Source organism: Podarcis filfolensis, assembly GCF_964270895.1.
Source record: "Podarcis filfolensis genome assembly, chromosome: 17".
NCBI lineage: Eukaryota > Metazoa > Chordata > Lepidosauria > Squamata > Lacertidae > Podarcis > Podarcis filfolensis.
In genome coordinates, this window is record NC_139621.1 from 5,843,266 (window position 1) to 5,866,493 (window position 23,228).

At 48.4% G+C, this 23,228-nt stretch overlaps 1 protein-coding gene across 3 annotated transcripts in view; it reads left to right on the forward strand.

The window, feature by feature from the left end:
- The window catches only part of SLC38A5 (solute carrier family 38 member 5), a 66,736-nt gene that overhangs the window by 38,367 nt on the left and 5,141 nt on the right, over positions 1–23,228 (forward strand). For 2 of the 3 annotated variants that reach the window (XM_083593590.1, XM_083593588.1), the window contains exons 2-13: positions 1,449–1,664; positions 4,787–4,871; positions 8,423–8,538; positions 9,370–9,443; positions 10,386–10,478; positions 11,088–11,169; positions 16,423–16,505; positions 18,468–18,526; positions 18,737–18,889; positions 20,062–20,141; positions 20,925–21,025; positions 22,856–22,980. In XM_083593590.1, coding sequence (XP_083449716.1) covers positions 1,573–1,664; positions 4,787–4,871; positions 8,423–8,538; positions 9,370–9,443; positions 10,386–10,478; positions 11,088–11,169; positions 16,423–16,505; positions 18,468–18,526; positions 18,737–18,889; positions 20,062–20,141; positions 20,925–21,025; positions 22,856–22,980 — 1,143 coding nt within the window. In that variant the 5' untranslated portion in view covers positions 1,449–1,572. Of the gene's footprint in view, positions 1–1,193; positions 1,349–1,448; positions 1,665–4,786; positions 4,872–8,422; positions 8,539–9,369; positions 9,444–10,385; positions 10,479–11,087; positions 11,170–16,422; positions 16,506–18,467; positions 18,527–18,736; positions 18,890–20,061; positions 20,142–20,924; positions 21,026–22,855; positions 22,981–23,228 lie in introns of those variants that run through there. The other variant, XM_083593589.1, reaches the window with a different exon arrangement.

Genomic DNA, 23,228 nt, shown 5'->3' on the forward strand with positions numbered 1-23,228 from the left:
GCAGTATTGTAACTTTAGAGTCTGGACTTAATGGGTGGGGGCTCCTTAAATGGGAAAGTGTATTACTTCACTGAAACTAAATGGGTCTTACAGGGGTCGGGGGTCTTTGTTTTGTTTCCTGCATTACTTCTGACTGAGGGCACTTCCAAATGACCTGTTAATATTCAGCGTTCATCCTGATTGTTGTTGTTAACTAAATTTGTATGCCACCCTTCATGAAAGAAGATTAAAGGGCATTAGCTATTTAATGAGCACACTGCATTTCCCCCTTACTTTCCTTATCACAAAAGGCCCATCTCTTTTTTTGTGGGGCGTGTGGGTTTGTTGCACAAGACCTCCCAATAAATTTTAACCGTGGAGTCTGAATTTGCCAATATGGAACCGAATCCCACCCCAAAATAGCAGCACTCAGGATGGAAGCACCTGCAGGATGGCGGCAGCTCCCTCAAATCCTAGGACTCAACACTTTCTGTGCCATAAAAAGGCCACTTGATTTTCCCAGGCATGACATCTGGCTTGTTCACAGCACAGGCACACGTCTGACGTTGCACTATTAGGGAAATCTCTGCCCTTCTTTTCCATCCCATCCCTTTTTGCCCCTTGTGTCATCCAGGTCCTTGCACAAAGTATCAGCTACAAAACCTACCCTCTTAAAGCCAGTGAAATACAGATTTATTGTATGTATTTCACAGGCAGCTAGAATGTTATTACGCATTTAATATCTGATGCATTGAAATAATAAGAGTAAATGACAACAATAATTTTTGTGGTAGCCCGTGCTGTTTTTCTAGAAAAAGAGGTGCTGGAACTCACCCTGAATGCCTTCCTTGTCCTCTTATAATAGCAATGGCGCCCACCTGAGAGGTGCTGGAACAGGGTTTCCATGAGTTCCGGCTGAAAAAAAGCCACAGTGGCAGCCATAGCTTTTTGGAAACAGAATGGAGTATGAAAAGCGAGTGTGATTTATTTTTGCACAGTGTCTTCTGAGTGCAGTATTTACCTCCCCTCGGTGTGATATTAGGAGAGGGAAGCTTCTGTGGGGTTTATGCCTGGGGAATGCTGTCCTTCCCAGGGTGGCAAGAGGATGTGTGGAAATGCCAGACAGGGCAGCCTGCCAGCTTGCGCCTGAAGGGGAGGGAGGGAGGGAGGGAGGGGAACTGGGTAACATCCTTCCTCCTCACCCACCTCCTGTCGGGACAGACTTCCCTCTAGGCAAGGGGTTGGAATCACTGCCTGTTCTTTGGCATTCAGTAAACCCCATGAAAAGGCAGTGGCAATGCCTTTCCTGGCAGCGCCTCACAACTCTTCCCTCCACACCTACTTTGCAGCTGGGAAGAAGAGAATTTAGGTATCTTGATTCCAGGAGCCACCCTCTTCCAAACCCTGCGGCCCTTTGTAAACCTTACAGTGCATTGCTTGCTGAATTCTTTACTTCTCCATGTCCCCAGGTGTGCTGCTGATCAAGGTGTGCTCTGCTGCTGCTGCTGCTGCTGCTGCTACTGCTGCTGCCCTACTTGGCGATTTACCCCAGATAGTTTCACACACACACACACCTGACAGAGGATCACCAGGATGGAGCTACAGAATATGGGAGAGGATGCAAGCACCGAAAAGCTCAATGGGACCTTGCCTGATAGTGACAAAGCTGCTGTCCTGGAAGATGGGTGAGTCTAGAGGGGGGTGTTATGCACTTCCCCTCCTCAAATTGGCTCCAGAGGGTCCTCCAACTGTTTGGAGAACAGATTTGGGGGCGGGTGCTTGTGGAGGGGCTTCAGGCAGTGTTAGATATATAAGCTAGGAGCCAAATGCCTCCTTGTAACCAGGGTTACAATTGCCAAAACAGAATGTCTGTTTGCCATTTTGGGGCCGGGCAGCTGGAACGCCACATTTTTCAAGACAACTTTTTGGTTCCTGAAGTTCGTTCCGATTGTACAGATAAAATAGAACGGATGAAATTCTACTGGATGGGGTATTGTGCATGGAAACAGTCCAGACCCAAGGATGCCCAGGCATGCACCTCCAGATGGTGGAGATGTCAGGGGCAAATTTTGAACTCTGGCTGCAGTGCCAAGGAGTGGAGGGGAAAAACCTGTTACACAAGAAGAAATGTGTTGGGTGAGCAGGACAGCAGTGCTGGATGCAGCCCTGTGTACTGTAATACATCAGAGTAAATAAGAGGGGGGACTGGGGTGGGTAGGGAGAGCAGCTGTGTCAAGAGGTGTTATGCGTCTCAAGACAAGATGTTGGGGGTGAATGATAAGAGAGGGTGGTTGCTTTCTTGTCCTGCTTAAGCTTTCCAAAAGCATCTGGCTGGTTGGAGAAAGAGCACCACAGCCTTCCCCAATCTGGTGCCCTCCAGATGTTTTGGACTACAAGTCCCAGAAGCCCCAGCCAATACTGTCCAAAATATCTGGAGAGCACTGGTAGGGGACTGGATTGTCCATACCTTTCATGTGATTGCTGTTCTTACACTCTTAGGTTGGATAATGGGAAGCAGATGGTTTAGGTTTGAAGTCCCATCGATGCACTGGGATCATATCCTGATTTTGTGTGGATTGTGGCAGTTTCCAAGACTTGGCTCTTGGCTTCCCCTCTGTGGATGGAACAGTGTTGCACAGAATGGGGCTTGTGTTCCTCCTGTTTCCTGAAAAAAATGATTCTGGGGGTTGGAGTGCCCTTTGTGTGGGAGATGGGGCAGAGGGCCAGGCCAGCCCTACCACTAGACCAAGTGAAGGGGTCTGCCTCAGGCGGCAGATTCTGGGGAGTCCCTTAAGGCCTGCCCTGTGTCCCCTGAGCTCAGTTAGCCCTCTGGTGTGGTGGAAAATGCTGTCCCATCACCACCTCTGAAGTAAGATATAACTCCTGGACTTCTGTGCATGGAATGAGGGGGAAAATACATCTTATCCTTTAATTTAAGCAACAAAACACCAAGAGGGGGGCACTGCAGATTGGGAAGTGACAGATTTCCCCCTCTTTCATGAGCAGCTTCAGATCCCAGCTATTATTTGCCCTTCATGTAAACTTGGGCTGTGCAAATAATGCATTAGTCACTAATGCGTTCTTTCAGAGCCTCCATACTGATGTGTCAAAATTCTGCAGGTGTGTCAAGGCTGTCAAATGATGGTCACATTTTTAAAGCCTTCTCCACTGCTGGAGCAACAGTAACAAGCAAGATAGCCTAATCATTAACAGGTTTGGTAATTAGGCTGATGACAGTAATAAATTAAGCTGCCATCCTTTGCTTAACCTGAGAGTAAGCCCCACTGAAATGGTTGGTTCTTGCTTCTGAGTTGACACTGTGCAGTTAATTAACTGTTGTTGTGAAAGAATGAAAATAGCTTTTGTAGTAATTAATCACATTAAAGAAAAACGGACGCATTTTAATTACGCCAGGTGAGGTTTGTGTGAACGTGGATGATTCACTCAACAATTTTTCTCTTCAGCTTTTATCCTGGAGCACCAGGGCTGGTCTGCAGTTACACAATTAAAGAAAAGAAACAAAACGAAGCAAAGAAATGGAGACTATTAAGAAACAAAGGCCAGTTTTTAAAGGCAAGGTGTGCTCCGTAGGCAGCAGATTGGTTCTTCAAGCAGAATAGGAACACAGGAAACAGCCTTACTCTGAGCCAGACCATTGCCTCATATCTTCTTCTTTGGTGACCACTCGTAGCTGAGTAAGATTGTCTTCCATAAAATGGGTTTTAGGAAGACGCCTGTGCGTGAATTTGTTTTATGTGTGTAGATCAGTGCACGCTGACCAACACAAAGTGTTTGCAGTAAGGCTCTATTCCAGGGGTCAGCAAACTTTTTCAGCAGGGGGCCGGTCCACTGTCCCTCAGACATTGTGGGGGGACGGACTATATTTTTTTTGGGGGGGGGAATGAACAAATTCCTATGCCCCACAAATAACCCAGAGTTGCATTTTAAATAAAAGCACACATTCTATTCATGTAGAAACACCAAGCAGGCTCCACAAATAACCCAGAGATGCATTTTAAATAAGAAAGACAACATTCTACTCATGTAAAAACGCGCCGATTCCCGGACCGTCCACGGGCCGGATTGAGAAGGTGATTGGGCCGGATCCAGCCCCCGGGCCTTAGTTTGCCTACTCATGCTCTATTCCAATGGCATGAGTATCACGATGACTGGTAGATTCTTATGTGCTGCAGCCTTCATCCGCCTTCACAGCCGTTGTAACATACTACTTGTTATCATCTGCCTGTTCTGTCATTGAGGACTTCTGGGATCATTCTTTGTCTAGCTCCTTCCCCTTGACCTTACCGCCTTGGGTGACCCTGCTGGGAGTACAAGACTCCCGATGGCTTCGCTCACAAGGGCCATAGGAACAATCAAGCCCACTCACCATGGCAAGGTGATGATCCAGCAAGTGAGATTGCCTCATATAGCCCAGTATGGTCTACACTGACTGGCAGAGGTTGAGGAAGGGGTCTCTTTCTCAGCCCTACCTGGGATTGAACCCGGACCCTTCTCCCTGTGGAGCAGCTGCTCTACCGCTGAGCTACGACCCTTCCTCGCTGGGATGTTAGATTCTCCTTCACTGCAGCCAAACATCAGGAAATCGACTGGTGGCAATATTTGATGGGGGGAATTGACTGGCTTGCTGAGCTGTCAGAACAGAGCATCCGGTGGGGTGGGGATACAAAACGTGAGTGCATTTGTTTTGGACAGAGCCATTTCGCAGGCTTGGCACCTGGGGTTCTTGCTGATGCCCAATTCTGGGGCTGCATCCATTGCCTTGATTCTGTGTTTCTTTCCCTTCCAGCTATGAGGAAGAAGAGCGTGCTTTGACTGAGGAAGAGGAGTTCCTGCCCCACATTGCTAGCAAGAAACTGAACCAGTTCACTGACGTAGGTGGCCGTAGAGCCCAGATATTCTCATCTCACCCTGGGTAGAAACTGAGACTATTGACATCCATTCTTAAGAGGTCCCAATGTACAGGATATCTGCTTTCTTTGAACTCCAGTGTCTAACAGTCCACATGCCCTTTCCCTAACCATATATAGGACGATCCTCCGTACTCAGAATTTATGGGGTTGGCAAGGGGCTCTGTGCATGGCCAACGGATGTTGCAACCTTTGCTTTCCTCATCTTTCCTCCTGCCCTCATTTCTGCCAGATGCACCTTTTGGCCACTTCAGAGCTGAAGCACGCCACCAGGAGAATCGCATGCCATCGCTTTTCCTGGATGGTGCTATTCCGTTCAGACGGCAGGTGGCGAGGCTGCATTGAAGGATCTCCCATTTAAACCAGTTCATGCTAACAGAAAACCAGCATGGCATAGAAGAGACTAGCCACAAGAGCTGTTCTCTCCAACATGCTAGCATTATATGTGGAAGGATTTTATTATATTAGGGAAGCATTCAAGCATTGTGATTGCACCCCTCCAGTCGATCTCCAGTGGCACAGCCCAGTAGCAAGAGCTGCACCCAAACAAGGCAACCAGTTCCTCCTTGGAGATTCCGTCTTTATCATTGTCCGCAGTTTCTCCCTTCATTCACTTGCTTGCCCCTTTTCTTTTTAATTTCTGCTGATTCTGTGTGGCCCATTAATGATGCTTACTGTGGGCACATATGCATATTTATATCCATTACATTGGATTCCAGGCTCCAGGCTCATGACCAACAGGAACCTATTCAAAAATAATTTATTTTTATTTTTTTATAACAATTTATAGGTTTTCCAAAAGTTACAATACAAAAAAAAACAGAAAAGAAAAAATTCATAACCAAATTAAACCATAAATTTTTAGTCGACTTCCCTCCACTCCCCCTCTTGGTTCCATTATAATGTGCCATATTTTTCACTCTACAAGACACACCAGACCACAAGACGCACCTAGTTTTTGGAGGAGGAAAACTAGAAAAAAAAAAATTCTGAATCTCAGAAGCCAGAACAGCAAGAGGGGTTGCTGCGCAGTGAAAGCAGCAATCCCTCTTGCTGTTCTGGCTTCTGGGATAGCTGCACAGCCTGCATTCGCTCCATAAGACGCACACACATTTCCCCTTACATTTTAGGAGGGAAAAAGTGAGTCTTATAGAGCAAAAAATACGGTACCTTTTTATGCACGTCCATAGAACCTTATATACTTAACCATCCAATTTTAAAACCTTCTTCATCTTATTACAAGTGACTTTTAAAAGTTATACTAATGTAAAAATCTGTACACAAAGCTTAAAAAATATGCATTGAACAATTGCCATTTTTTGTAATAAATAGTCCTGCATAGTTCAGTAATTTATTTTGCCGATCTTCTTCTTGATCTTCTTTGGCCGAAGCGTTTTCCTTCCATAGGGGCTGCTTGGTCTTGGCCTGGCATCCAGTCTCGCATATCGGAACAGAGCCTTTCGCTCAAACAGTTCATCAAGTCCTGTACATCTCAATATCATATTTTTTTCACCCCAAAAAATAAAATTTCAAGCAGCAGACAAATACCATGCAGCTTGTGCATCTGGAGCAGGATTGTACAATTTCCCATGCAGAGTCTACTTTATTTTGCACATGGGGAAATGCCATTCTGCCTCTGTGCCCCCCCTCCAGTAGCTCAGAGCATCTATTGTAGGCATAGTAGGTGGTGGCAGGCAGCAGTGATGGGGGGCTCCTGTTGAATTTCATCTGTGATGTAAATGGCAGCACACTGGTCCCTGCTGTAATGCGCAGGGCTGGCCCAAGACGGTTTGACACCTGAGGCCACAAAATGGTGCACCCCCAACCCGGGAGCAAAGGGGGAGTGAAGATTTACATTGGACACAAAAGGGGGGATCAAACCAACCTTCCCAGGTGGTTGAAGTGGGAATCAAAGGCAGTGGTGTGTGTGGGAAGGGGCTTGCTCTGAATCACACTGGGTGAGTACAGAACCCAGGAGACCCCAGAGGGCAGCCCCCCCCACTTTCCTCCCTGGGAGTGGGAGGAGACCAGCGGTGCCTCCTATTTGCCAAGAGCCCACATTGGGGGGGAGGGCTGCCAAGGAGGCAGCGGATCCGCTCTCCAACATGTTTACTTCAGCCATTGATGCCACCATGCCTTTCTTGGAGGTCGGAAATGCTGCTCGTATGGATGCTGCTGCCTGAGGCAGCCCCCTCAGCTTGCCTCATGGGTGGGCAGGCCCCGGTGATGTCTGTGCCATTTTGTCCCCTTTTAAAAAGTCTCTTTAGAGTATTATTATAATTATAATTTCTTTAAGAAAAGAGGCATCAAACCCAGAGGGCCAAACTATGCACCCAGCAGATAACCAGACCCCACAGCCATAATTTTTCACTGAAGGATGCCAGTCCCTCTGAATCTGACTACAATGGTTGGTTCAGTATCTGTTGGATGCTAAAGTTGACTTTCCATGTCAAAGAGTTAGACCTGTCTGTTCTGAACTCTGGCCATTCTTCTCCTAGAAGCTGACTGCCAGTCCTACTGTTGTCTCTCCTTCTCATACTTTGCGCTTCAAAACCGTCCTGCCAGTTTAAAGCCCCCTCCTGCCCCCCCTTCCTTATTCTGCCTTTCAAGAAACTTTTACTAGCCCAATCTGCTCCAGATGCTCCGAGGCCTGAGCAGAGAAGCCCCTGCATCTCCCAGCTCCACAGTCTGAATTGAGGAGCTTCCCAGTCGGCAACCCTCCAGGTTTTCCCCTAGTCTCCAACCCCCACCTGCCCGTTATTCTGGCCAGCGATTATGGATGATGGGCTCTGTAGTCCTTCAACAGCGGAAAGGCATCAGGTTGAGGAAGGCTGGTCTAAATGTTTGCACTACACCTGTGCGGTATAGTAGTTAAGAGCGGTAGACTCGTAATTTGGTGAACCGGGTTCGCGTCTCCGCTCCTCCACATGCAGCTTCTGGGTGACCTTGGGCTAGTCACACTTCTCTGAAGTCTCTCAGCCCCATTCACCCCACTGTTTGTTTGTTGTGGGGGAGGAAGGGAAAGGAGAATGTTAGCCGCTTTGAGACTCCTTCGGGTAGTGATAAAGCGGGATATCAAATCCAAACTCTTCTTTTTCTTCTTCTTGCCTCCCACATTGCTCCTACTAGCCAAGACCCCCACCCCTGACCCAACTACCAGCATGAACATCATGTTCTCCAAGTTCCTTTTTCTTCCTGGCTCCTAGACTCTGTCATAGGCGCCAGTCCCTTTACGTCAGGAGTGGGGAACCTGCGGCCCTGCAGATATTGCTGGACTCCCAACTCCCATCAGCCCCAGCCACCATAACCAACAGTCAAGGATGATGGGAGCTGTAGTCCAGGAAGTCGTATGGCTCCCTTTCCCTGCTGTGCTTTGTTGTTGTTGTTAACAATGCATTATCCACAACACGGTCTCTCCCCCTCCACAGAAGCGAAACCCTTTGCTTGTGTTGCGTGTGCCCCACCATTTTCCCCTGACCTGATTTTTGACTCTTCCTTCCCCCTCTGACTTGCAGTTTGAGGGAAAGACGTCCTTTGGGATGTCGGTCTTCAACCTGAGCAACGCCATCATGGGCAGCGGCATCCTGGGCCTGGCCTACGCCATGAGGAACACGGGGATCGTCCTTTTTGTGTGAGTGCCCCTGCCTGGCACACCGGCCAGGGAGGTTTCAAAGCCCTGGGGAGAAGGAAGCGGGTGGGAACGCGCCCCACTCACCCCACCCAAGGGCACAGGCCATTGGCAGGGCAGCACGCACAGAGCTGGGGAGCATAGCTGAGCAGCAGCAGAGCAGCAAATTCCCAAACGGGGGCTCGTAGGAGCAGAGGGAACTGCCCAACACAGAGCCAGATCATCTAGCTTGGTAGCATTTGCAGGAACTGCCAGCGGCTGTCCAGGCTTTCAGGCACCTGAGATGCCAGCGATGGAACCCAGGACCTTCGGCATGCAAAGCAGATGTGCTGCCTAGAGCAGGGCGGTCCACCACATGGCCCTCGGGCCGCATTCGGCCCTCAGTGTCTTTTTTGGCTGCCCTCGCCAACATTTGCTTCTCCCTCTTCCCCAGCCCTCGCCCTGGCTTCCCACATCTGGGCCAGTGAGGCGTTGGGAAGGAGACATGAAGCTTTGCCAGGGTCCTAGAACCTCTAGCCTACTTAGCGCTTTCGCAGCTTTGGGGAAAAGGTGGGGGGCTCTAGGACAAATGTCGGCCTTGCTCCCCGTCTTCCCAACCAGACAAGTGTGCAGCTCACAAGTTTCACATCAAACTACACTTGTAGCCCACTTGGTATGAAAAGTTGGACTGCCCTTGTCTGAGGTTTGATAGGACTCTGTGGCCTCTGGGATTCTGTGCCTGGCTGCAGGAAGGGAGGGAGTTAGGTTTTGATTTGAAGCTTGGGGAGTTGGCAGGCCCTGCCCCTGGGACCACAGTGTGTGGCTGATGCTTGCTTTTGTCCATCTCTTCACTAGGGTGCTTCTGATCTGCATTGCTTTGCTGTCGTCCTACTCCATCCACCTGCTGCTGAAATGCGCTGGCGTTGTGGGTGAGTTGTGGGCAGCGGTAGAAGCCCCTCGCTGCTCCTCGGATGCCATTTATACTTGTCCCAAGAGGCACAAATCAAAGGTGTTCTGGCCGTGGGGAGCAGGAAACTTCATTCCTCTGTCTGGAGTCAGACAGTGTCTTTAGAAGAGAATTGGAAGTGGTTCAAGAAGGGTTTCGCTGACACGCTGTATGTGTGACTCCACAGATCTTTATTTTTCATAATAATAAATTTTATTTATACCCCGCCCTCCCCAGCCAAGACCGGGCTCAGGGTGGCTAACACCAAATAAAAAAAATTGATTGAAATAGAGCTTAAAAAACAATAAAATACAACATTAAAATGCAACCTCATTTCAGTGGAAACTCAATCAAAAACTTTTGGGGGGATAAAAACGTCAAGTCTTCACCAAGGCCTAGTTCTGCCTCTGGCTGAAGAGGCTTTGAAGGCTTTTGGAACAGTACCAACACTTGCCAAATCTGACAAGCCATGGCAGAGAAACCCATGCTTTAAACGTTCTCCTCAGCCTCTCTTGCACAACTTCTGCCACCTGCAGCTTCCAAAGTGCCCAGATTCCTGGTTTTTAAAATGATTGAGGCATGAGGTGAGTTGGCATTTGCAATTGAGTTAGATCTCTGTAGTGTTTTGTGTCAGCTGGGACCAGGCAAGCTATGCCTGAAGATCATGTTTGGGCCTCCTTTCACTGCCTTCACGTAGAATCACACACTTTCCTGACGAGGCAGGATAGGGAATGTCCCGTGAGAGCTGGAGTGGGGAGTGGTGACGTTCAAGGGGGGAGAAGCCTCACTGGTAAATAGAGGGGAGGTGGCTGAACTGGAGGAGCGGTGACACTAACTGGGAGCCATGGGTAACAAGTAAGGTGATTTCCTAGCCATTTGTAAAAAACCAATAACAACAACAATCTGACCTCTCTTTTTCATCTAGGAATTAGAGCCTACGAACAGCTGGGACTCCGGGCTTTTGGCCATGGGGGCAAAGTGGTTGCAGCTGTGATAATCTCAATACACAACATAGGAGGTAAGGGCTTGTTCTGACCCATAGATGTTCTGTGAGGCTAAGAAACAATCTGTCACAGTAACACAAAGCCCACCCGACCCCCTGCCACAAGTCTGGGGCTCCACAACCTGTAGGCATTATTGATTGTCTCCCAACATAATGGCAAGAAGCCTCCTATCCATTCATTTTTGTATGTGCAGTATAACTTCCTCCTGCTCTCCCCCCCTCCATGCACCCCCAACTGCTCCAGGGGTTCCCCCAACCCTTCGAAGAAGATTTGGGAGAGTGTGGGGCTTGCACAGGGTGATTAGAGGAGGAGAAAGTCTCCTTGTGCAAGTGGAAATCCTCGCGCTTACAGGGCATGTTACCTGGATACTGCCATGGACGTTTAGTCCATTTGTCAGTGCCAAATTTATCCTGTATTACTGCTAGCAGGAGAGAATGTGTGGGCAAAGAACTGTATAGGGTGCCGAAACTCTGGCTTTTTCTCATGAATTCCACATCATGCCTGCTACCTGATTTGGCTCATTTGCGAAATGGTGGAAAAATTCTGTTCTGTGGCCCTGCTGATTGCTCTCCTCCTGCCGGGTCAAGAAGGGAAATCCTCCTGACAGCTTTTTCTTTTCACAGCAATGTCCAGCTACCTGTTTATCGTTAAATCTGAGCTGCCACTTGTGATCCAAACTTTCTTAGGGCTGTCAGGGGACAACGGGTAAGCAAAACAACCTCCAGTTCAGTTCTCAGTCCTGCACTGACCTTTCCCCCTCTGTTGTTTCTGTTTTCTTTTTAAATAAAAATTAGGAAGGGCCAGTGACCACACTCAGGGCACAAATTTGATCCAAAAAGAAATAGAAGGTGACTTAGTAGGGCCTAACTTGCTCTTGCTTAACCCAGATCACCTGCAACCTTTCTGAGCGCTTTGGCATTTTCAAAAAGAACTGTGAGCACCGCAACAAAATGGTTGCCACGGCAGGCGACAAAATGCCTGTGGTGGCCTGTGGAAGTGTGTTCTGCTATGATTTGCTGTCTGCTCCCCTGCTTGTTCACAATGTGGGGTGTGTGTTTTGTAGATGCTGAGAGGGAGGCAGCCTGGCTGGGAGCAGGAAAAAGGGAAAAGGCACAGAGTCCATATCTTTCCAAGGCAGTGTGTGTGTGTGTGGAGAGGGGTGGGAACGCGACAAAAACATCGGTCACCCAGAGAGAAGGAGGTTGGAAAGCAAGCAAACAGACCCCAGAAAGAAGTATGGCTGGCAGGGGGAAATGGGATGGCACACCAAGAAACAAAACTTGGGTGTTTGGGTGGGAAGCATCTGAGGCCCAGAGCAGAGGAAGGGCAGCAGCAAACACAAACCAGTTCTGGGTTTAGGGTGGTGTGGGTGGTTGCCCCACACGGGAGTGCCAGGCTGAGGGACACCAAATTGAGGAGATCCACTATTGAGGAGATCCATTTGAGGGTGCCAAATTTTGGCTTTGCTCAGGGCGCCATTTTGTGAAAGATTGCCAAAGTCCGCCCCTGCACAAACATCCAGAGTGGAGGGGAAAACAACCACAAATGATGATGATGATGATTTATTTATTCCCCAGCCACTCTGGGCGGCTTTCAACAGAGCATTAAAAACAGAATAAAACTTCAAACATTAAAAACTTCCCTAAGCAGGGCTGCCTTCAGATGTCTTCTAAAAGTCAGATAGTTGTTTATTTCTTTGACATCTGATGGGAGGGCGTTCCACAGGGCGGGCGCCACCACCGAGAAGGCCCTCTGCCTGGTTCCCTGTAACTTCGCTTCTCACTTCTTCAGGTATATACCGAAGAACCCTTGCAAGGAGGGGGACCAAACACTGACACTCCCCCCACCCTGCTGTTGTCAAGAAAGAGAGGGGAATAAACAACAACAATAGCTCAAACTCCCAGAGGAAGAGGAAAACACACACACACACACACACACACGGCCTTCAGTTCCTTCCTTCCTTCCTTCCTTCCTTCCTTCCTTCCTTCCTTCCCTCCCTCCCTCCCTCCCTCCCTCCCTTCCCAAGCATCATTACTGCTATAGGCACCATGTTGAGGACAACCAGACTTGACCCCGAAGTACTACTAAAGCAATTAACGCCCATTTCCACATCCCATAGTGTGGACATAGGGAACCTGCAGCCCTACAGATATTAGTTGGACTAGAATTCCCAGCATCCCTGGCCACTGGTTCTGCTTGTGGGGGCTGATGGGAGTTGGAGTCCTGGAAGGTCACTCCAGGGTTCCCTGGCCCTGCCTGGACACATTCTTTGGCTTATTCCACAGTTTTTTTTGTGATTTCAACTTAATAACAGTTGTTTTTATTTTATTTAACGATGGCCAACAGATTTTTAAATTAAAATCCGTTTTCCAGCCAGTGAAAACACCCACTAGTTTCACCTCAGAGTCAACTTGGGGGCAGCACCCAATCACATCCGTGGTTATTTTAAGGATCTGAACCTGCACTGACCTTCCCTCTGGAGCCATCGTAGAACCACTGTGACCTGCGATGAAAGTGGATCAGGATTTTTCCCCTTCTCTCCCCCCACCCCATCTTGGCCCTTCCCTTCAAGCTAGGTCTGCTGTGAGGCCTTCGGAGCCGTTTTATGGAGGGAAGCAGCTGCCCTTTTTTGGCTCCATTTCCCTTCTATAAATGGCTCCCAGCGTGGGGCTTTCTGCCCTCTTCACATGCCTTCCCTGAGCAGGAGAGCTTCTGGGGCGTAGCTGCCCCCAGCCGTTCCTCAGCAGTGTCCTGAATTGGAGGACCTGACCCCCCTCCAACAGAAACGCGTAGGGCACTCCCCCCCCCCCAGTGAATTACAACCTGCCCCCTGACAGCTGTACTTGATGTTCGCTTTGAACCTGGGGCCAAACTACCACATCGAAACACAGCTGTCTTGTAACATTATCCAGTCCAGAGTTAGATAAAGGGAAGGAGAAAAAGTGGCTGGAAAAGAAGGAGTTTTTGCAGAGGAAAGTGACCAGAAAGAAGGTTAAGCGCCCCTCCGTTCCCTGCTGCTACTGCACCAAAAATCAGCCCCCCATCCCGTCCCCAAGGCTGCCTCGTAGCAAAGTAACCTCTGGCTAATGTTTCACATAGCTGTGTTGTGTAACATGTTGTTTGAACCTCTCACTCCCAGCTGTTAAAAACAGTAAATCAAAATGCTAAGTTTCTGGGGTGAGGGAGAATCTCGCTCAGTCAGCCTTGAGGCCCAGGGCTGCTACTGTTGGAGAAAGTGGGCCCGTGAGTTGAATAAATATTATATACTTATTATATATTTATAGGCCACCTTTTTCTTCTAACAGTCTCAAGGTGGTGTACATGGTTCTTCTCCCCCCCACCCCCAATTTTATCCTAACAACAACCCTGTGAGGTAGGTTAGGCTGCGAGATTGTGACTTGCCCAAAGTCATCCATTGAACTTCACAGCTGAGTGGGGATTCGAACCCTGGTCTCTCCCAGCTCCTAGTCCAACACTTTAACCATTTTGCCACACTGGCTATTGAAAAGATAGATAAAGAAAAGATGATGCCAAGTTACAGAGTTCTGGAGCTTGCTATTTCTGGGTTTCACCGCTCGCGCATGCGCAGATGCTCAAAATGACATCACGCGCATGCACAGAAGTAGCGAAATACGACCCATGCACGCACAGACATGAATGTAGCCCTGGAAGCTGGGAGGGTCCTTGGTGGGCTTTACGGAGCATGGTAGAAGAAAACTTGCCTTCCATTTCACTCATAAGGAAAAGAAAAGCTACACCTATACAGTGGTACCTCGGGTTAAGAACTTAATTCGTTCCAGAGTTCCGTTCTTAACCTGAAACTGTTCTTAACCTGAAGCACCACTTTAGCTAATGGGGCCTCCTGCTGCCACCGCGCCGCCGGAGCACAATTTCTGTTCTCACCCTGAAGCAAAGTTCTTAACCTGAAGTACTATTTCTGGGTTAGCGGAGTCTGTAACCTGAAGCGTCTGTAAACTGAAGTGTCTGTAACCCGAGGTACCACTGTATAGTGGTACCTCTGGATACGAATGGGATCTGTTCCGGAGCCCTGTTCGCATCCTGAAGTAAACGTAAGACGCATCTGCGTGTCTGTGCGTGCATGGGTCGTATTTCGCTACTTCTGTGCATGCGCGTGATGTCATTTTGAGCATCTGCGCATGCGCGAGCGGTGAAACCCGGAAATGGCGAGCTCCATTACTTCCGGGTTGCTGTGGAGTGCAATCCAAAAATACTTAACTTGAAGCTACTTCAACGCGAGGTATGACTGTATTTTGGCTGATTATGTGGAGTGACTAAAAGGGGATGGGGGTGGTCACTGTGTGCAGTTAAATTCACTTCCCGCAAAATGCCATCCCTGGTCTAGAAGATGCTTTGTGGTTTTTTATTCTCATGCCTCCACTTAGAGTCACTGGGGTTAGGAAAGTTTGTTTTTGAAAACTAAAAATTAAAGCTATCAATATTCTGTTGAGGCTCCCTTATACAGTCTGGTTCATCCAGCGCTGTTCCATCTCGTCTTGAGAGCTGCTGGATCTCCCAGGTTTCTGGCAGAGGGCTTTTCCTAGCATTTGGTACCCAAGATATCTTATAAACTGCCTAGTTAAGAAGTGCTGTCTAAAAGCAAACAGTATATCATTAAAAAATAAAATAGAAATACGTATTAAAACAGTTAAAACCACAATATAAAGGTAAAGGGACCCCTAACCATTAGGTCCAGTTGTGGCCGACTCTGGGGTTGCAGCGCTCATCTCGTTTTATTGGCCGAGGGAGCCGGTGTACAGCTTCCGGGTCATGTGGCTAGCATGTGGCAAACCAGAGCAGCGCACGGAAACGCCGTTTACCTTCCCGCCAGAGCGGTACCTATTTATCTACTTGCACTTTGACGTGCTTTCAAACTGCTAGGTTGGCAGGAGCAGGGACCGAGCAATGGGAGCTCACCCCGTCGTGGGGATTCGAACTGCCGACCTTCTGATCGGCAAGTCCTAGGCTCTGTGGTTTAACCCACAGCGCCACCCGTGTCCCAAAACTACAATATAGAAACACATAAAAACATGCAAAAAATCAATGAAACAGAAATCCAGAGGATGGAAAACAGGGTCTGATCTTATGGGTCAGGGAAAGCCTGGGCAGAAGATAATTCTTTCCAAGACATATGAAGCCACCTGTATGGCAAAGGGAAGCACATTCCACAGTCCAGGGGCAATAACAAAGTGCCTGTTTTGGGCCACCGCCCTATGATATTCTGTAGGGTGTGATGCCGCAAAGGCTTACAAGACAGGTGATCTTTCAGGGAACCTGGACCTGAGTTTTTCAGAGCTTTGTGTGTCAACAAGACCTTCAACGTGACCCGGTAGCTGACTGACAACCAGTGCACATCCTCAGCACTGGTGTAAGGTGTGCATGCCCAGCGGCTCCTCTCAGCCGTCCGGCTGCAAAATTCTGCATTATCTGCTACTAGATCCATCCCAAGGGAAGCCCCATGCAGAGCACATTACAGTAGCAGGGAATGGCAAACCTGAGTCTGTTGCAGCAGAAATAACTTTAAAAGGCATTTGCCATGTGCACAAGCTTTCTGATGACATGGACACCAGCTTTCCAAAAGTTTATAAAAGCTGCTAGACCTTGAGGGTGCCATGTGTGTTTGTTGCTTTTTGTAACATGGCTTCCTGTCTCGGAAGTATTCTGCTGGTTGTTCTTGCTCATTAATATCCATATAGACTTAACGGAGGGGACGGGATTGAGTGAGCAAGTGCCAAGGAGAACCGGGACCCTGTGCTTCCCAGCCATTGTGCAGAAGGGGGAATTCAAGCTCATTGCACAAAGGCGAGAAAAGCTGTCCAAATTCCCTCTTGGATGCAATGGTTAAAGGACAGGAGCCCTGCTTACTTTTGCCTCTGTTCACCTGAGGGGGGAAACGTAGCATCCATTGGCTGTTGTGACCTTGATATTGTTTGTTTTCAGCGAGTGGTACATGAACGGGAATGTCTTGATCATCGTTGTCAGCGTTGGTGTCATCCTGCCCCTGGCTATGATGAAACATTTGGGTAAGTGGTGGAGAGCATCTGTCCCTGGTGTTTTGCTTGGGTACACTTGGATAAGCAATGGCCCAGCCACGGTATGTGTGTGTGTGTCTGCAGGGCCGTCTTTACCCAGGGGTGCGGGGCACCTGGGCGCCGAATTCTGGGGGGCAGCAGGCACCTGTCACTGAAGCTGCCTAAGCTCTAAACTATCTACCTGGTGGGCGATTGGTGACTGCGGCAATGTCCGCTGTGTATTGACTGCCGCTGCGTCAGTCATGAGTGACAGGTGGCTGCTTCCGCTGATCGGGCAGACGCTAGGCAGCAATGGCAGCACGCGTGATTGCAAGCGGCGCTCCGGCAGGTGAGTCATACTAATGTTTAATTTGGGGGCGCTGGGCAGATCTTTGCACCCCGGTGGTGCATATGCTAAAGACGGCCCTGTGTGTGTGTGTGTCACTGCAGTGAACATTTCCTTCCTTCTTCCCTGAGAGTTGAAGGCAATGTTGTTTGTGTCTCTCCCGCCCTCTGCTGGAGGGAATCAGCTTTGACATCATATGAGTAGCATCATGTTCTCACACTGTCCCGTCAAACCTGCTACTTCCTCTGGGGAATTACTTTTCCCTGTCAGCTTGCATGCCCATGGGAAATGTTGCAGGTGAAGAAGAACCTGTATGTCCTATTGCAGGGGGTTGGGCCAGTCTTAAGAAATTTATTTTAAGTAAATAAATAGGTGTCAAAGTTTACTTCTAGAGTAGGTTGCCACTTACCTCTGTGCTCCCAGAATGTTCCTGGAATGAAGATAGGGTGGTCCGTGGCCACCATTAAGAGGGTCCTTTCACAGACAACACACACACACCCTTTCCTGATCAAGTAATTAATATTTTTTAAGGAAGCCACTGTCTCCACTGCAAGCAGACCTTTGCCCATGTGAATCACGGCAGTCCCTTCCAGCCAACCTATTTATGGAGCATTCATTCTGGTTTGTTGGCACAAAGTTTGCAGAGAGGTTAGACAGCATTAGCTTTTCATGTAACACTTGATTCTTATTTGTTTGTTTGGAAGTTACCCGAGGGGATGTCGGGCAAGCGTTATCTCACACTATCCAATGCATTTTCCTGTCACTTTTCCTTATTGCAAAAAAAGTATCGATTCTTTTAGGGGAAGCGGGTTTGCTTTGTAACAGTGCCTATTGACCTTCAGTTGTGCAACCTGAATTTGTTGGTACACGATTGAACCCCGTCACAAAATAGTGGTGTTTTGGAAGCACCCAGTAAATATGTTCACCCTATCCCCCCAACTTCCCCTCTATAGGGCGGCCTAAATGTGCTTCCTAGTCCAGCAAAACTGCAGAAATTTTAATTTCAAGTATTCCCCCCAGCCCTAACCCTGTTTGTTTGTTTGTTTGTTTGTTTGTTTGTTTGTTTGTTTGTTTGTGATCAGGGCTCTTGTGCCTTTTAGCAGAATAATAGGCAGAGAGGTCCAACAGGTGCTGTTTTTGTTGGCATGGAGCAGGGGTCAGCAACCTTTTTCAGCTGTGAGCCGGTCCACCGTCCCTCAGACCATGTGGTGGGCCAGACTGTATTTTGAAAAAAAATATGAATGAATTCCTATGCCCCACAAATAACCCAGAGATGCATTTTAAATAAAAGCACACATTCTGCTCATGTAAAAACACCAGGCAGGCCCCACAAATAACCCAGAGATGCATTTTAAATAAAAGCACACATTCTACTCATGTAAAAACACGCTGATTCCCAGACCATCTGCGGGCCGGCTTTAGAAGGCGATTGGGCCACATCTGGGCCCCGGGCCTTAGTTTGCCTACCCATGGCATGGAGAAAACATGGTGAGCAAGAAATGGCGTTGTTTACAAGCAGGTTGAAGAGAACTGAACAGGGGACCTGTTCTAATCCTTTTTATCATTTACTCTATGTGAAAGCTTGATGTGCTCTCTCTTTCTCTCTCCCTCCCTCCTTCTCCTCACAGGTTATCTTGGTTATACCAGTGGGCTCTCCCTCACCTGTATGTGTTTCTTCCTCATCTCGGTGAGTTGATGGGAATTTTCAGAAGTGCAGTCTTCTCCCACCTGGAGAATTGTGTTTCCTTTATAAGCTGCCAGGTGTAATAGGAAATGGGTATCCAGCAGGGCTCCCAGTACTTAATGCAGAAGTGAATTTTGGGGCAGCTTCTCCCTCCACTCCCTGCTCCTTTTCCAAGCTTGGTATTCAACATCAGTTTTCATTCCCGCCATAAAGGTGATCTACAAGAAATTTGAGATTCCCTGCCCCCTCAATGGGACGCACTCTGAAAAGCCCCCCGTCTACTATAATGGGAACAATGGCACTTTGGGGTCTGATGATGATGATGATGATGTCTGTGCTCCTGAAGTCTTCACTGTCAACTCCCAGGTTAGTAGGAAGAATCCTGAAAAGGATTCTGGGGGACGTGTAGGGGCTTAAAAGTGGCTGCAAGGCGTAGAGAAACTGCATCAAATGCAGAGCTCAGAAGTGAACTTGTAGAATTTTATGGGAGATCTGTGTGTGTGTGTGTGTGTGTGTGTGTGCGCGCGCGCGCATACTTCAGACGTGGGTCTGAAGTAGGGACGCGGATGGCGCTGTGGTCTAAACTACTGAGCCTCTTGGGCAGAGGTCGGCAAGGCATACAGGCCATGGGCCGGATCACTCCCATGGGTGCCGGAAATCACGTCTGCGCATGTCCACGGCACTGGAAATCGCTTCTGCTCATGCCCAGACGCCGAAAATCGCGCCTGCACAGAAGTGATTTTCGGCATTGGCATGAGCAGAAGCAATTTCCAAACGATATGAATCAGAACCATGTGACGATTTCTGGGCCGTCTGCGGGCCGGATGCAGAACCCATTGGGGCCGGAACTGGCCCACAGACCTTAGAGTGCTGACCTCTGCTCTTGGGCTTGCTGATCAGAAGGTCGGCGGTTTGAATCCCCACGATGGGGTGAGCTCCCTTTGCCCTGTCCCAGCTCCTGCCAACCTAGCAGTTCGAAAGCATGCCAGTGCAAGCAGATAAATAGGTACCACTGTGCCAGGAAGGTAAACAGTGTTGCTGTGTGCTCTGGTTTCTGTTATGGTGTCCCATTGCGCCAGAAGCTGTTTAGTCATGCTGGCTGCATGACCCGGAAAAGCTGTCTGTGGGCAAATGCCGGCTCCCTCAGCCTGAAAGTGAGATGAGCGCCGCAACCCCATAGTTGCCTTAGACTGGACTTAATCAGCTGCCATTTCCACATTGCATGTGAGAAAGGGAGCCCCATTTGCACTGCACTGTATGGAGGTAAATGGGTGAGTGTGAATGGGTGAGCCAAAGTCCAATGCACAGAGCTTAACAAAGTGCTTGAGAGCCAGCTAGTTGTTGGGTGCTTGGAAACTGCAGTGCAAGAGTCTTTGTAGCTCCGGTAGCACCAAGCACTGTGCATTGAAACGGCTATTGGAGCAAGATGCGTTCTGCCCTCCCTAAAAAACAACCCGGAAAGGATATGCTGGAAGTTCTGGGTTTCAGATGTGGCAAGTGGAGCAGAGAATTGATTTATACTCCCTCTCCTTTCACAGACGGCCTACGCCATCCCCATCCTGGCATTTGCCTTTGTCTGCCATCCAGAGGTTCTGCCCATTTACACTGAGCTGCGCAGGTACGTAAACTGCAGGCATGATAGACGGTTAAAAGAGGGGAAGCCTGTTCTTTTTCAACTCTTTAAAAGGGGGTGAGGAAGGAGGGAGGGTAGGAGAAAGTACAAAAGATTCCTTTCCCCCCCAAAGAAAAAGAAACATTGGACAGAAACTCTCCAAATGTAAGAAGAATGTGGCTGCTGGATCATGCCAGTGGGATAGTCCAGTATCCTGTGGCCAGCCAAATACTGTGAACAAGCCCACAAACACGGCATGAGCCCAACAGCACTCTCCCCACTTGTTTTCTGCAATAAGTTTCCCCAAACTACAGGGGTCTCTTCTAACTGGGGGAAAGCGGGGGGCTGGAATAGGAGGAGCACATCACAGGGGAGCAAGGACAGCCTTCTTGAATCCGGGATACTGCCTGGGGGTTGAATTCCCACCCAGCCATCATAAAACATCACCACACCCACTTGGAATCCAGCCAGTCATCGTCCCCAGGTCAAATAAGTGGTAGGCGCCCTTCTCTTTGGGAAATGAGGGGTTGCCCCAGAGGCTTCTGGGATACCCTCTCAGGCCTTGGAGGGGGAACCTTTTGTGTTTGCGTGCTGCATTTTGATTGGTGCTTGGGGATCAGCACTGACAGGGTTTCCATCTTGAATGGGATAGACCTCAAATCTCCATTGTCTGGCAAGGGCTTGGGAGCCAGAAATCCTAGGTTCTGTTACCCCACACCACTCTGAAAAGGGATTGGGGCTAAGTATAGGTTATAAACAGTAGACGTGAACTCTCTCTGCCTTGCCTAGGGCCTCCAAACGTCGGATGCAGAATGTAGCAAATGTCTCCATCCTCGCCATGTTTGTCATGTACCTGCTGACCGCCATTTTTGGCTACCTCACTTTCTACGGTAAGGAACAACCTCCCTCAGTAGGTAATAATGGGGGACAAACAATTTAATTATCTTTCATGCACAGGAACAGAGAAGTGAACAGAGCCGTCCCTCCTATGAGGTAGAATGATGCAGTAGCATCAGACTTCAAGGGTCATGAAACAGCAACACTTTGTTAGTTGCATGTGGTGACAATTTCAGGGACATTCAATTGATGTGCAATTGCTGATGTGTAATCGCTGATGCACAGCTCCTTTTGGACCTGAACGAGTACGGAATGGGGATGGGGCCTGTGTTTAATTTACTATTGCTGTACTGTGGTACCTCGGTTTAAGAACAGTCCTGTTTATGAACGATTCAGTTTACAAACTCCGCAAAACCGGAAGTAGTGTCCCGGTTTGTGAACTTTTGTTGTTATTGTTTAGTCGTGTCCGACTCTTCGTGACCCCATGGACCAGAGCACACCAGGCACTCCTGTCTCAGTCTAAAAACAGTCTAAAAAATGGTCTAAAAACGGAATCCGAACAGTGGAAGGGCACCGACAGCAGGAGGCCTCATTAGGGAAAGTGCGCCTCGGTTTAAGAATGGTTTCAGTTTAAGAACAGACTTCTGGAATGGATTAAGTTTGTAAACCAAGGTACCACTGTATAGTGTACGCAGAATAACTTCCCCACTCAACGGTACAGTCATGATAGAATGCACTTCTAGAACATTATATCGGATACAAAATAAAAAATGAGTTGCACAACTGGTTGGTCTTCCTGCACTTGCATGTTTTTTTGTGCAAACCAAGTTGAAAGAAAAGGTGTACATGTTCTTTTTTTGAGCATGCAGGCAACTGTCTTAAAAAAAATTCCTAAGGGAATGTGTGCATATCCTGTTTGGTTCAGCTCCTGTCATGCTGGAGGCAAGGCAGATGGGAAGCGATCTTTAGGTAGCACAAAAAGTAGAGTCTTTTATTGGTTCAGAACAAGACTGACATGAAAACCTTTCATTGGTCTAGGAGTATCACATGATGCACTCTGCCCCGCCCCCCCATAAGATGCTTCCTGGCCGGACTGGCTCATACTGAGTCTGACCATTGGTCTATCTGGTTCAGCATCGTTTACATCAAGGGTGGCCAACCTTTTTATGCCAGGGAACAGACTTGGAATTTTGAGAAAGTGTCATGAGTCATCAGTCACAAAGTGTCATCAGTCACAAAATGGCTGCCATGAGGACACTGTGTGTGTGTGTGTGTGTGTGTGTGTGTGTGTGTGTGTGTATATCACAAAATGGCTGCTGTGGGGTGTGCATGACACAAAATGGCTGCCATGGGTGAGACATAAAGGCTTCAGCGTTGGAGAGGCTGAACGGGAAGCATGAACTGTCATTCACAGTGGATTTTTGAGGGGATATTTATGGAGACCTGTTGTAGGTTCCATGGGAGATGCTGGTGGGCACATTGGCAACCGTGGGCACCATGTTGGAAATCTCTGGTCTCCCCTTATTGGCAACAGTTTGGCAGAGTTTCAGACAAGTCTTTCCCAAACCCACCTAAAGTTGATGTGGATTGAACCTGGGACTTTGTGCATAAAAAGCACATGCCATCTCTCTCGCCGCGCTACATCTCTTCCTTTCGTGGCCAAAGATTGATGCTGGCACAAAGCCTGAATCCACACCCCGATGTCACTCCTGTCTCCAGCTCAAGATCTTTTGCCAGCTTGAGAAGTAATGGCATCCTAAAGTACCCTTTTAAGGACCTTTCAGAAGTCCCAGTCAAAAGCCCTCCCATCTGGCCCCAGACCCTGTCGTTTCATGTCCTCCACCTCTCAGACTGATGAGTATATCTCTTCTCCTTTCTGGCAGGGAGTGTTGAAGCAGAGATGCTGCACACTTATATCAAAGTTGACGCCATGGACAAGCTCATCCTCTCTGTGCGGTTGGCTGTGCTGATGGCTGTGACACTCACGGTTCCTGTGGTTCTGTTCCCGGTAAGAGATTGCCTTTTTCATCCCCTGTTGCAGCGTCAAATGGCTTTCCTCCCTGCAGCCAGACAGGTTATAGCGAGTAAATGGAAAAATGCAGAAGAGCTAGGGGTGAACCAATGGAGGAAAAAACTGAATAATATTATAATTTTAGAATACCCTAACTGTGAAGATACATAGAATAAAAGGGTTTAAGGTCAGTGAGAAAGAGGAGGATTGGTTTGAGAAGATAATGAATTAATTGGGTAGGTTTG